The sequence below is a fragment of the Myzus persicae genome, unplaced genomic scaffold (genome assembly GCF_001856785.1).
Source record: "Myzus persicae strain clone G006 unplaced genomic scaffold, MPER_G0061.0, whole genome shotgun sequence".
NCBI classification, from domain to species: Eukaryota; Metazoa; Arthropoda; class Insecta; order Hemiptera; family Aphididae; genus Myzus; species Myzus persicae.
In genome coordinates this window covers 78,309-93,314 of record NW_019104016.1, presented here as the reverse complement: position 1 = coordinate 93,314, position 15,006 = coordinate 78,309, and the positions used below count along the sequence as shown (strand labels likewise).

At 29.9% G+C, this 15,006-nt stretch overlaps 1 protein-coding gene across 1 annotated transcript in view; it reads right to left on the bottom strand.

Annotated features, from left to right (window-relative positions):
- Nucleotides 1–762: 762 nt before the first annotated feature.
- Nucleotides 763–15,006, bottom strand: part of LOC111037622 — a 36,324-nt gene continuing 22,080 nt past the window's right edge. Inside the window, exons 2-8 of the mRNA XM_022320291.1 lie at nt 12,946–13,155; nt 8,736–8,852; nt 8,579–8,665; nt 7,446–7,678; nt 7,104–7,233; nt 5,397–5,506; nt 763–4,416 (exon numbers count right to left, since the gene is read on the bottom strand). Coding sequence (XP_022175983.1) covers nt 3,112–4,416; nt 5,397–5,506; nt 7,104–7,233; nt 7,446–7,678; nt 8,579–8,665; nt 8,736–8,852; nt 12,946–13,155 — 2,192 coding nt within the window. The 3' untranslated portion in view covers nt 763–3,111. The remainder of the gene's footprint in view (nt 4,417–5,396; nt 5,507–7,103; nt 7,234–7,445; nt 7,679–8,578; nt 8,666–8,735; nt 8,853–12,945; nt 13,156–15,006) is intronic.

Below are 15,006 nucleotides of genomic sequence, written 5' to 3'. Positions count from 1 at the left end.
TTCTATCATAAATGTTATTAAATATTGGCGAAATTGGTGGTAACAAGAAAAATTTGAACTTTATATCGTCAAGCACAGAAAATAGGATGAACATTTAATTTAATAAAAATTACAAAAGACGTATATAACAGTGTCATCTAGCGACGGACATCCGGATGTATCTCCACTCTCCAGATAACAACACCTGTTGAAATAGTTCTATACCATCGATTTTATAACAATCTATAGGTATTATTAAAAGTGTTGCAAATGTTTTAATTGCCTATAATATTAAATATATTTTTTTAATACTATTGCTGTTTGAAATTTAAAAAAAAACAACACATTTTGGTTTTCATACATTTATTTAATAAACATTAAATATGCTATTTTGTTCTCCAAATATTGGAAAGTAAAATATAATTAGCATGCATATATCAACCAGTACACAATCATAAATTAACGATCTTCAATGTCTTATGTACGAGACAAAGTGACGCGATGTTGTTGAACGAAAACAAAACAAATTCCGTTTCGAATAATTTCGCTTATAAAGGAATGACCTAAGGCACTTAATTATCAAAAGCCTAAACTTGTAGCATGTTGCATAACAAAATAGTAATACAATATATTGTAATTATAAATAAATATATAATATACACACAAACTATATATATATACTTATTTATTTATATATATAAACAGACATAATATTATATTCTTGCACAAATTAAGCCAAACCAGACGAGGGAATGGGGGTGATGATATTGTTATACACTATAGATATTTTATATAGGTATCTATATATATATATATATATGTAAAAAAATGTATATAATAGTAAACGTTAACATATCCTTGGCTTAATACTGATTTTTTTATGTGTTGATATAATTTAGATAGGTAGTGCATTAATAGTATTACAATATAGATAGGTATGTGATAATATAATTTCAAATCGGTTATTATCGGACCATATTACAACGATGACATTTGGAAATTACATGTATGCATACATATATCTGTTGTCACACAATATTACTGGCTGCTTTATTTATGTGTGAGTAAACTGCTAGATACATATTATTATTATTTTACTTCAAATTATATTAATAACTCGGTATTACATATTATTACATCTAATAAATTTTTTTAATAATTACTTCATCATCGTTATGATGAACATATCGTTGTCAAATAACAATAATAGGCTACTTAAAAAAAAAATATAACATATTTTATCTATATTTTCTAAATATTTAACAGAATAAAAAGGGCTGTACATTTTTTTTATTATTAATATTATCCTGGTTTACATCAATTAGATATGCCAAGAAATATTGCTTACAGATGCATAAAGTACAACCAATTTTATTTTGGAACAACTTTTATAACAACTGTGAACTAAAATCTTTATCACTGGCATTATTTTTACGGTGAAGTAGAGTCTGAAAAATCTGGAAGGGTGTGGGTATAAGAAATCAAGACATAACATTTTTTTATTTTACTTAAAACATTTTAGAGTAGGTATATGTTGTACCTATTAATTTAAAAACAAAGTTATGGATATGGGAACATTATATTATTAATATGTACCTTTTAAAAATTAAACATTTGCATATCATAAAAAATATCAATGATAATATTATTTTTGAAAAAATAATGTTTTATAAAACACTATACATGTGGAACACCCTAAACCAATTATCAAATGTTTCATAACAAATTAAATTTCTATATAATAACACAACAGTAATATCCAGGCAGCCTCATACTATGCACATTTAATTATTACCCAAACAATTTAAACTAATAATGTATTGTTTTTATTTTTAATCAACTTTTACATATTAGCTAATATTATTAAAGTTAAACTAAAATTGTAGTATCAAGTTTTTAAGTATAAGCACCAAATTCAGACAGTACCGTAGTTATCGGCTACTATAATTACTATTTGTTATCTTATGTACTACTTACGATAAATTACACACTAAGTATTCTAAGTATTTTAAATTATAGTACCTATTAGATATATCTAATTTTTATGGTTAATCTGACCATTTTGGAATCTAAATAAAATAATCAACAAGTTATTTCGTGTATATATATTTATGAAGTTTTGAAATAAAGTAAATAGTAGTTGAGCGTTACTGAGATTGCTAATATCTAGTAAATCCCAATACAATTAAGTAATTTTTTTTTTGTATAATACGTATTAATGACTTTTGATGGGTCCATACAACCCCGTCCTCCTGAATATTTATACATGTAATAATTATATTAAATAACGGGTAATGGTTTGTGTAGCAAATCCAATTTTAAAATCAAACAGTCAATTCAAAAAACCGAGGCTGTATTCATTTATTTAAGCAGGGAAAAATAGTAAATCCAAATTTGTATTATTTTTAAATAAAATTTGTTTGATCTCTGCAGTGGACAGGTAATATATTATAGCCTATAGGTAATAAACGTTATAAAAATAACAGTGTTATATTATAATAATGTTTACTGTCAGTAAAACATTTCATTACTTTATATTTAGATCAGAGATACTAAACCCATTCATATCCATTTAAACATGCAAATCAAAGATAACAATATTTCTTTTATGACTACTATATATATTTAATTTTTATGCCATTTTTAAACTTGATTGTTAACGACAAAAATATTTTATTTTAATGATAACGATTAACAAATTTTATAATGAACTTATTAACAAATTACTCCTGAAGAGGAGATCCAAAAAGCAGTCTCATAATTACACCAAATTTCCATGGTTTATAAAAATGAAAGAAAAATTTGCATTATATGAATAATGAAACGACCTAAAAATAATCATTTAAAAAGAATTTAAATGCAAATTTTTCTTTTCTTATAGCATTGAAAACTTAACTTAGAATGAGATATATTAAAAAAGACTATTCAAAGAAGTGATTAATTTGTTAATTTTTAATGTATGCCTGAGGAACTGTACAGAGGGCCTAATTTTCAAGTGGTCAGCCATTGTACGCGAATTTCCCATGCCCTGTAAGTAGTGTCCTTATCGTATTACTTTTTTTTTGTACAGGTTTTATCGTAAACAATAACAATGTATATATTGTTTTAAATATAATGATCTTGTCTAAAGAATTATTGAGTTAAACAACATATGCCACTGGATATTAGTCCGCCTTGTCGTTGATCGTGAGATGAAGAACCAGCAACCCTTGACCCGTCACTACGAGACAGCGCAGGGTAAGGGTTGCCTTGCACGTTTTTTGGACTAGTTGTACTTAAGTGTTCTTCGAAATCGTCGTATTCGCTGAGTTCGCCTTCATCAGTACCCGAGTCGTCTAAACAGGGGGATAACATCAAGCCTCCCTGATCATTTAACCATTTAGTAACAGCTTCTGTGATCGGTCCCGGGACTGCTGCATTGATAGGTGATGCCAATTCAAGTTTTCCCACTTCGTCCTGTCTAATTTCGTTTTCCGTATCAGAATTTCCGGTGTTCACCGCCGTCGCAAACGTTTCCTCTTCCACGGATTCACATGAATCAAGGGATTGTGTCTTGGTAAATTTAAATTGAATATTGTCTGTTGTAGACCTGGGAGTGCATTCCAACGAACAGAATTCTTCTTCTTGGATCCACTCTGCCTCTGGGCTGATCGATAACTGAATAATTTCTTCTGAAATGTTTTCTATTTCTTGTTTCAAATGATCCTCTTTAAGTGGTTTTGTGGTTTCTAATTTTTCGTGTTCTGGCCTAGATTTGTTCTTTTTGGCGTTTAGTTTTTTTATAATGGCCGGTTCTTTAGCAATTTTCGACGATTTCTTACTTCCTTCGTGTTGATTTTTCGGTAAGTCTTTACTCTTCGTCTTAATAATTGTTTCTGTAGTCGTTTTTTCTCGCTGTTTGCTCTTCTTATTCCTACTTTTTTTAGTCGTCGGCTGCCCACCGCTGCCACTAACAATTTGGGGTTTTTCATGTTTATTTTCGGTTGACCCTTTGACCATAACTTCACTGTTCGGAGAGCTAATGCCCGAGTCAGAGTTTTCTGCTGAATAGCTGGGAGCCGGTTCGGCATCTTGTTGATCATCAGTGATTTCTACTGCTTCAGCTTGTTCTTCTGGTATAACCTGATAACCAATTGGCGCTAATTGCTCCACGTATTGTGGTATCGGTTGGTAATATGCAGCCATTTGATCCGGATGATGGTGAACGAGGATCGGTGTTCCGTGCAGTATCTCGAATGGCGGTGGACATTCCATATGGAATGGTGGTGCGTTGTGGGATAACTGGACAGGTATGACATTCACAGGCGTCGAGCCACCACTATTGTTTGTCAGCACGCCCGAATCAGAGGTCTTCTCCGAGTCCAGCACGAGGTCACAACTAGCACCCGATTGACTTTTTTGTTCTTCCGAACTAGAGTCTGAGTATTCATCAGTCACCTAAAAATAATAATTTAATTTTGTTAGTAAATTCTTTAGTAGTTTATTACTTGTCAAATTATTTAAATTTAATAAACTAAACATTTATAATATAAAACAATTTGACTACAATTTGTTATCTAATTTGTAAAGTAGAGGTACCTTTAAACTTGTATAATATTTCCAATACACTAGGTAGGTACCTACATAGTAATATTTAGTACACACTACTGTTATAACTATTTTTTTTTTTCATTTTATTGTAATTGATAAAAACAATTTTATTAAAAGAAATATAAATACTTTTATAGAATGGTAATATTTATTGGGGTTTTGTTTCAGAAACTTAAATGTACAATTTATATTACATTTTAAACTGGGTATAAGCACTTTTCATTTTTATACATTCCTGTTATTATATTAACTATTTAAAATCTGAATTTTTAAATCTTTTTTTTTATTTTTTTATTTTATTTTATGATGATGTAAATAACTATATTTATAGTATTTAAAACATGGTTTAAAATATAAATAATCGCTATTTGATACCGAATACTGCGATAGACGTTCTCATAGCATAAATAGATTTATTTTTAAACCACATTATTGACCTTTTGCCTTTAATTCTTTTGTGTTTGAATAGTGTTGGTGTTTGCCAGAGTAACTAATTCCTTTTTTATTTTTTATTTTTAAAATGTCAATTGTTAGTTATTTCCACGTCACTTGTTCCTAGTGGAATGTCAATTTGATTTTATTTTTAAATAATATAATTTAGTGCTACGGTATGGTAAGTTAAAATGTTTAAAACAGCTAGTGGTTATGTAAGGAAAATAATCACCCAATATCGTTTGTAAATGTAGTCTATATTACGATTACATAAATATTATAAGATGAATCTAATTAATAATTTATCAGATATTCAAATCTAATTTAAGTGAGGAATTAGTTTTATGAGTGTTGTTAGTTTATACTACGTTCGGTTTTGTATAAAGATAACTTACGTCACCACGCTTTCTACGCTTCTTTTTCTTACGCCGTTTTCCGTTGGTGTAATCACAACTAATTGAAGGCGAAGGAGGAGACTGTGGTTGTGGAACTTGAATGCCTACACCTAAAATTTAAAAAAATGGACTACATTAATATCTATATACTTTTTAAATTATTATTTTTGTTATATACTAATATGTACGGTAAAAATTATTATATCATTTGCAAAATGATGTTTAATTTATCAAAGCACATTTTCATTATTTTTAATTTTTTCCTTTTTAAACTCTTCTCTCTAATTTTCTAATTAAATCAAATAGAAAAATATAATACCCTCTTACTTAATAAACGTCCAGACTTTTGAACTACTCATATATTTAAAACAAAATTTTCCCGATTCATGATTTCTATACACTGTAATTAAGTAGAAATATTTTCAATACCTATGAACAGTATGTGGCTGGTTGTACAGTAAGTATGTAATAAATATGTTCATTATGATTTAGGGTGTACATCATTTTTCATGCTTCAACCCATAAAATCTTGTTAATACATAAGATATCTGACCGAAAAAATATTTCTGTTCAATTGGTTTATGTTAACAGGTGTTGAATGTACTTGTAGTTTTCGGTCTATTCAATTATATTCATTCGTATTATTTATACAATATAAAATTATGTCTTTATAATAAAAAGTTAAGTATTCTTTAATGATTAAGTGTAATATAATCAAAAAACAAAATAATATACAAAATAAAAATAGAGATAGTAAATTGCAATAAACAGTAATTACATTTAGACATCTCAAGTCATTACATAATTACAGATTAAAAATCATAAATCGTTTCTGTGATTTTCAACTAGTAAATTATTTTTATAAACGTGTACGTATACGAATTCACCTTCCGTCAAGCTAGAAAAAAATGCTAGTTATAAAAATAGTAATTTGAAATTATGCCTTTTGGCTCTGCTCCACGACAGCATATATGATAAAGAACAATAAGAACGGTTAAAAAAACCACCGTGTTCATTTTATCCAACGTTCATAAATATGAATAAAAAAACTCTGGCTGAAACGGGAAAACTTGGCGTCGAGTTCAAACAGGAAATAATGAGAAGAATAGACACGTTGTCTATGTCATGATGTCGGGAGCTGTGATATTGATTGGTAACATTCATCACCTAATAATATTACGGCTGTGTGCTAATCGTCGGGATGTAAGTTATGTACCAGCATATTTTCTGGCTATCGAAGCCAAAGTTAAATTAGACGTATGGAATGTTTGGCAATGGCTAGTACGTAATCTAAATGGACATGAACTATAAGTTAATAATATTCAGGTCATCATCATCGCCGATCGTAGTGTGTTTCGTTGATTAGTACTTGATAATATGATTATTACCTAATACTATTTAATTGCTATCGAAACTCATAAACATCTCGGACATTTAACACCTGTCTGTGTATGATATTGAACTGGTATCATTAAAATAATATCGAAGAATCTTAGGTATATATCGACAACGTTTTAATTGTGTGCAAAAAGCAATGGGATATAATTACCGATTCTCGCTCACCATGTACTAATAATACTATTATATTCTATGATCTACGTTTGTTGCCTATACACCTATCGTCATTTATTTATTATTTGTTTGTTTTTGTTTGTTAGACTTTTAAGTGGTAAGCAGAAATATTTTTGTCGGTGTTTCGTTACTCACCATTATAATTGTACATAGGAGCGCTAAACATATATCCGGGGTACATATTATATGGCTGCGGTGACTGATATAAACTCTGCTGATCGTCCAGACTCGATTCCTGGGCACCACCGATGCCTACTTCTGAACTCTGAAATTCGAAATTAATATTAATGTTGCATAATAAACCAACGTCTATAGATTCGGAGTGATTTCCTAAGCACGCGTTTATAATGCACTCTCGTCTCACGTCGATCATAGACCACACGAATGCGATATAATCTGATAATGTCACTACCAATCGAAAGAACAATTGCGGTAATTAGAGACCCGTAACAATATTAAAATAAAATAGATCGTTACCTGCTGAGCGTCGGCAGTCATTGATCTCTTGTGGTGTCTGTTATTCGGCTGGTAAACGGTACCTCCGGACATCCAGTCGGAAGTCGCGTTCGAAGGGTTGTACCAGTCGACGGGTTGCATCGGCATCGGCTGGTATGGCATCGCTGCCAGCATCGGATGTCCGACCGGAGGATACATCAACGGAGTCACGTTACCGCTATACGGATCGTAGATCTCGCATCCGCCACCGCATCCTGAGGGTCCAACATAAATCGCATAAGTTTATTGTTGTGGGTTGTCGGCCGAGGGCATTTACATTGTGTGACATTGTGTTCGAGTTAAATCAAACGTATAGTGTCAAAACAACTGTTTATCGTTTTTAATTAAAACGATTAAATAAATAAACATCACCCTTTAAATTGAGTACCTACCTGCTATATTGTCCACCTAGCATTCCAATTTAACGCTGCACGTATTTAAGTACCTACTTTATAGGAGAAACGTATTTATATACATAGGTAAGACGGGCACGATTTGAGTCTTGACGTGGGAGAAAATTTTTAATTTTATAAAATGGTGAGTTCCATTTCTGTAAATACTTTTAAGCAGCGTTGCTGTAGTAGTAGTAGTACAACTTTCCTATACATTTATAATATGGGTAGATACATTCAATCTACGAATATTGAACTGTGGGTTTTTCAAAATGAATAAATTTACAACAAAAACCACTAATAAAATAAATACTTAAGATCGATAAAGCAATAAATTACACACGTACGTAAGGACATCTCGAATTTAATGATCTTTAAGTGTTAAACTATAAGAGCGACTGCTATGCAATGGTTTTTCGTTTAGTTGGATACTTGGATATCAAAATCGGTATTCACGTGAAATGCTTGAAAAACATTATTAATTATATTCATGCGTTTATATATCACATATTTTATCAATAATAATTTACGGTTTATTGTCCATGTATAAATAATATAATTAATAATTATATATTGTGGCGTAAATTACATTATATTATACTATATTAATATATTATAATATAGCAAATAATGATCACTCAAAAGTAAGGTTGAACTATACTTATTTCAACATATTATTATGCACGCGGTAATAAAGTATTATAATTTATAATCATTACATACCACTAAGAACGTACATCATAGACGGGTCAACATATTCACCGTGAGCACACAACTCGTCCAAAGGGTTGATATTAATTGAAACGCCATCTAAAACACGTAGTAATATCGATTACCAATTTGTCCTATAAAATAATTGTTCCGATTTAATTCTACTGACCTTCATTTTCATTTAAAACTTCAGTAATGACTGGTACACTACTGTGCTTACGTCTTCCCAAGTAACCTTTTTTGAACAACACGTCTTGTCTAGGCGTTGTGATCTTAGTGTACTCGTCTGTAAAAATACAAATTGAATAATACTTTGGCAATACAATAGTTCATGGTAGTTTATAATGGATTAATATATTAAACAAAATGTTTACTTGACACTATTAACCACGTATACGACTAAACAATAAAAAAACAATTTTAAACACCTTTGTTTATAGTACTTAAAGTGTTTATAAAACCACGCCATGTGCATTGTGCATTCATATAAAATATAAGTAAGACTGAGAATACATATATGATCTGTATATTTATCTATGAGTATTTATTTTTTCAATTTAGTGAACAAATATTTAAGCGTAACGATTTTCTTGAGATTGCCTAATAATATGACATATTCATTAAAATGATATATAATACTGTTCAAAACATTTTAATAATATATTGTTTGTTGTTATTCGTCTATACGTGATCTATAAATATATTGAGGATAGCAAAAAAACAATGTTGATAACATTACGTACACGCATTTGAAACAGCGGAATCAATAAGGGACTAGGTCATTGTCCTTAAGTGCCCCATGTACCACACCATTACCCGCAAAAATATATAAGAGCGAAATCGTGTATCATTAAAATCATTCAATGAAAATTTAATGGATATCAACTCGCTAGGAAATATAATATTATTATACATACTCTAACCGTCATACTTAGTTCATAAATTTACAATAATTTTAGTTGATTCATCCCATTTTATTTTTTCAAAAACTACACAAACGAATCGAGGTTTACTTAATTGTTGATAGATTTTAAATAATATTTAAAGTGCTTATTAAACAAATATTGTCTTTTAGAAATTTCGAGATGCTCAAAATATTATATTGTTAAGTTATGTTCTATTGCATTACAAATGTATAAGCCAATATTGATGGGAAGTTTGCTCCTTCTACCCGTAAACGTAAACAGTGATCACAAACTTAACAAATATAATATATTCTTTTTATTTCAACAATGTTATTATTTGCTCATCAAATTGCAATTATTTATTTATCTGTGTACATGACAGAATTCATGTTACATAACATTTGTATTTTAACAGATCAAAATGGAATTATTACATAACAGTTAGAAAATAAATATTTATAAATACATTCGTGGATAGAAATTTAAAATATAGATATTTTTTTGTTCAGTTTCATGGCAATTGGAACTAACGATTTTTCAAATAATTAACATTTAAAATTGTTTTAATGCCCAATAAAAAGAAGCTATATTATACAATATAATTGTTTGAAAAACAATTATTACTATGTTTTAAATTATTATTTAAACCCGCTCTGCCGTATTTAACGATCTTGAGCTCTTTAAGATCGCCGGTTTGATTGTAAAAGTGTATAGACTTGGAGGCAGAATGAAATACAAAATGGACAACATTTTCAGAACAGCTTTCAATAACCCTGTTAAAAACTGGAAATTCTCTTGTAGCAATACTATACAGTCTAACCCAGGAAAACACAGAGCCGCTTAAACTGGTCAAAGAAATACTTTTTAAGTAGAAAATGACAGAAAATCCTAATTATGACTTCGGAAATTCAGTACAGAGTCTGTACCACATTTACCAGAAATAATCTCCCCTGAAAAAGTTTCAAGAATATTGGGATGACATATCCACAAGCGTTCCCCGAAGCACAATCACATCATAAACAGAAATACAGAACCATTGAATTTAGAACTGTAATACTCAAACACTAATAATGGCTGAAGTTATGTCATTATATTATATTAATAACTTACTATATTTACTTTCTCATTATTTTATTTTATTTATTACCTATATTTTGAGGCACGTAGACAAGTATTCGTAAATTTATCATATAAATATAATATTACATTATACAAATTCAGTACCTAGTACATGCCACACCATAAATAAATAAATAATTATTTAGAATTTACATGCTTAATGTCGTCTACATCAAGCCACTATATATAATATTTATATTTTAGTAAGTACTTAACTCGTTTTTTTTTATGAAATTTATAAATCATTACCTTCGACTTATATTATCATTTTCAGTACATTTCATTCATATACATTTTGTTTTATGTTATTATTTATAGATGTTTAATTTTAAATTAATTCTACCTATTCTATAAAATATGGTAATAAATATAATTTTGAATATTTGTCATGAAAATATCGTAAAAATAAAATAAAATAAATATCTTAATATAATATTTTAGATTCTAAAATAATAATTACAAAAAAAAAATCAAAGGACAGTTCATTATAATATATACATTTTATGTGCGCAATGTAAGTTGTTTAATGCAGTCATTAAATTATCTTACACATACTTTTATACCTATGAAACATGTTATTAACTCAATAATGATCTTTCATATTTCATACGAAAAAAAAATTGGCTTGAATATCTTATTAAAGTAGGTACTTTTATCACACCATTTTTCATGGACTAAATAACTTTGAGTTTTTAGTGTTTATTTATTTACTTTATATGTTATTCATAGAAATAAATTTCACATAACTATGAGTGAAATCAAAACAAATAGCTTATCATTTTTCAATTTGAAATTCTAATTTAAACATACAATTATTAGGTAGTAATTTTATTCACAATTAAATGGATATATTTAAAATCACAGTTTCTAAATGCTCTCTGGGATGTAAAAAATGTTATGTCCTCCCTTTCACCACAATAATTGTTTCCCAAAGCAAAAATAAAATATATTATTTTCAAGAATATAGTGCCCACGGATAAAATATTACGCACATAATACTTATGCTTTTCCTGTTTTAGATTCTGAGCGAAAAGAGGAATGTATTGATTTTTCTATGTGTTTTGTTTGTATTTTTTTATTGTGAACAATGTTTCTGGTAGGAGTGCTAAAACATTTTTAATTAGACCAAGCATCATTTGAAGATCGAGCCTAGTTGGTACCTACTATCTACATGGCTGCATTGGAGAAGCCCTTTATCGATTTTTCAGCAGTTTCCACGAGCTAGTGGGAAACCAAACGGACAAATGTAAGCAAACGCCGTTAAACAGCTCAGCTCAGCTCTTAAAAAAATGTTTTTCAAAAATGTCGTCGTGTAATGACTTCAATTTGTATGAAAAATATTTCAAAGACAGTTTTTAGTTTTTGTAATATTATGAGTGTCTCCCGTTAAGAGAAAATAGCCATGGCTATTTAATAAATGAGTCGTAATTAATGTGTTCAACCTATTCGATTCCGGACGAATTTTGTACGTACACGCTTCCGAGTACATCGTCACATCGACCGTTATCGGTGAGAGCTTTTTTTCCACCACTTTAATGGGTGGATAACTATCAGCTTTATTCATTAATTTGCGTGACCATCACCAGGTCGTACTGACTAAACTCATTATTGCAGGGGTTATAATGTGTACCTACACTCCGATGTTGTATTATTATTATTATTTTTTTTTTTTATCGTTGTCGTTTAGCGATCCTACGAACGACGTCTATATTATGTAGTATTACACTTATTATTGTTATTTTCCCGTAGTTCGTACCCTTGTTCGTACTTACTGCGTATACATACTGGAGTACCTATACCTAAACATGTATAATAATACGTAGGTATTATGTAGTTTTAGAACCCGGCATTAACTCCAAGCATACATTGTACCCACTATCATTAACATTTTATGTACACACATTTTAATTAACTTCAATTATTTTTTTCTTAATTAAAAGTAGGTTGTCGAAAATTTTTTTTAATTTCCCATAGAAAACGCATAACAATTCAATGTTATGCTGGACAATTTTCACCTACCCATAAATTGTCGTTTAAATGTTATAAACAAATTATATTATGCCCATAGTTACACGTGTACTTGTATTATTTTTTTTATAAATGAAAAAATATACATATACAGACGAGGCTTAAAACTCTTAGGTAGTAAAACAAAACGTTGCAGCTCACAAGTCGTTCATTTACGAAATGCTTTACATTATACAACCTATAATTATATAGTTGTATACCTATTAGTTGTATCAGTGATGGCAACTATATTATAATAATTGTTGTTACGCGCGTTAGTGTCTGAAAATTAGGGGGTGGCTGTGGACTGACTAAAACCAATTGTTTTATTTAAATGTTTTCACTTACCCTCATTAAACGTGACGGTTGAAGATTCAACTTGATTGTTCTGTGGTCCTGCACCCGTTGAATTATTTCGGTTCGGCAACTGATGCTGTTGGTACGTTTGATGTTGAGTGTGATGACTTCGTCGGCCTGCCGCTGCGGCGAAATTCACTGGTTTCTGGTCCGTCGAGTGACGGCCGGACGGTTGTTCGACAGCCGCATACGGTTTGTCTGCTGTAACAGTTACATAAAAAGTTTTTATTATTTCCGGCTAGTCATAAAATATAACAATGATATCCTGTAATTATTATTATTTTCATAATTATAATCACTGTTGTTTACAATCATTGTATTGTTACTATTGCATATTAATTATTTTAATTTTTGTGTACATCGGTGGGAACAGCGACGACAGACGTAATTCTGTGGCGTTACATATATTTCACGTGGCGTCATTTACCGGCACAGTACAAGTCATGGCTGCTGTACAATATATAATAATACTATTATGACATTCTAGCGGTAATGTTTCATATAAACATATATATATATATATATAAATATACTAGCGGACTCCGTGCGGGTGAAGAATTAGTGTTTATAAAAAAAGTTTTAAAACCCGAGCAGATGGGTGTAGGTATTCGTATTTCACCGTTTAGTTTTCAGGTTCAGAAATCGGGTCGGTCATATAAAACTTATTTACAATGCACAAAAATCCATCCACGTGCTGATCTAGCCAGTAATTTCTGAGATCGTCTCAGACAAACACAGCGGGAGACCACTTTTTATTATAAATATATGAGTTTATATAGGTATTTATATATATATATATATATGTGTGTGTGTGTGGAAATTTCGGTAATCCGCATTAAATGGTGCACAAAGCATCAGTCTACAAATGTCGACACATGTTTATTTTATTACACATGAACCTATCACCTATACCAGAGCCGTAGCCAGGTAGCTACATTGACGGTTCGACCTTTACCGTTAAGTGATCGATACAGAAACGAGACAATGATCACTATGCCTTGTGTAATTGTGGATGTCGCATATAACTATTATTCGTATTTCGTAGTATTGAGGTAGGTACTTTTTACATTTAATTGTAGAATATTTAACGCCGGATATAATATTATATAGTATACACTTTACGCCCAATAGATACTAAAATTAAAAAAAAATAAATGAATTGATCTTAAAATATATTATTTGGTGTACATCAAAATACGAAAGTATGGCTATCCACTTTAAATGTAGGTAACAAAAACAAATATAAATTAATTTAAAAAAAAACACTACAAAATATCTTAATGCAAAGTAATACTATCAAAGGTCCACGATTAAAACAGCTAAAGAGTATATCACAGAATGGCAAAGGTGTTCTTTATCATCACTCGACATCGGGTTCAAGTTTAAAAGAAAGTTATCGTTAATAATTAATGTTCACGGGTGATTATAAATTTATAAAATTTAATTATTGATGTATAATTTATGAGAACTCCTTGGCAACTTCTAAACCATATAAATATTATATACCTATACACTGCAGCGTTTGAAGACGGTCATATAAATAGCCAGCCAGAATGGTTATATACGGCCAGTGCAATAGACTTATTTTTAGTGTCGCTCAACTAGATTTGACATTTAAATATGAAAAAAGCAAATTTCTCTCATTAATTATTTGAACGATGCGTGCCTGCAACGAGGTCTAACTCCATAGGCGCGTGGAGGGTGACAAATTGTTTACCAACAGTAGCTGGTATAGGTACTTATAATTTGTACCACCTATAATTAGTTTTAAAATAATAATCCTCCATACACAGGATTACGAGAGTATATAAATGTACCCAACACGTTCAAAGATGTCTTTTAAAAATACTATACAGACGTATTATACACGCGTAATGTTATGTTCATTTTAAATAATAAAATTAATACCTCAGAACGGTATTTAGATACGTCGGTTAAATTTTTTTTTTTTTTTGAAATTATATTTAGCCATTTCTCTGAGAGAATAACAAATCTTAATAAAATAAATAATTTAGCTCTGTGTAGTATGTCTTAAAAACATTTGAAATATAA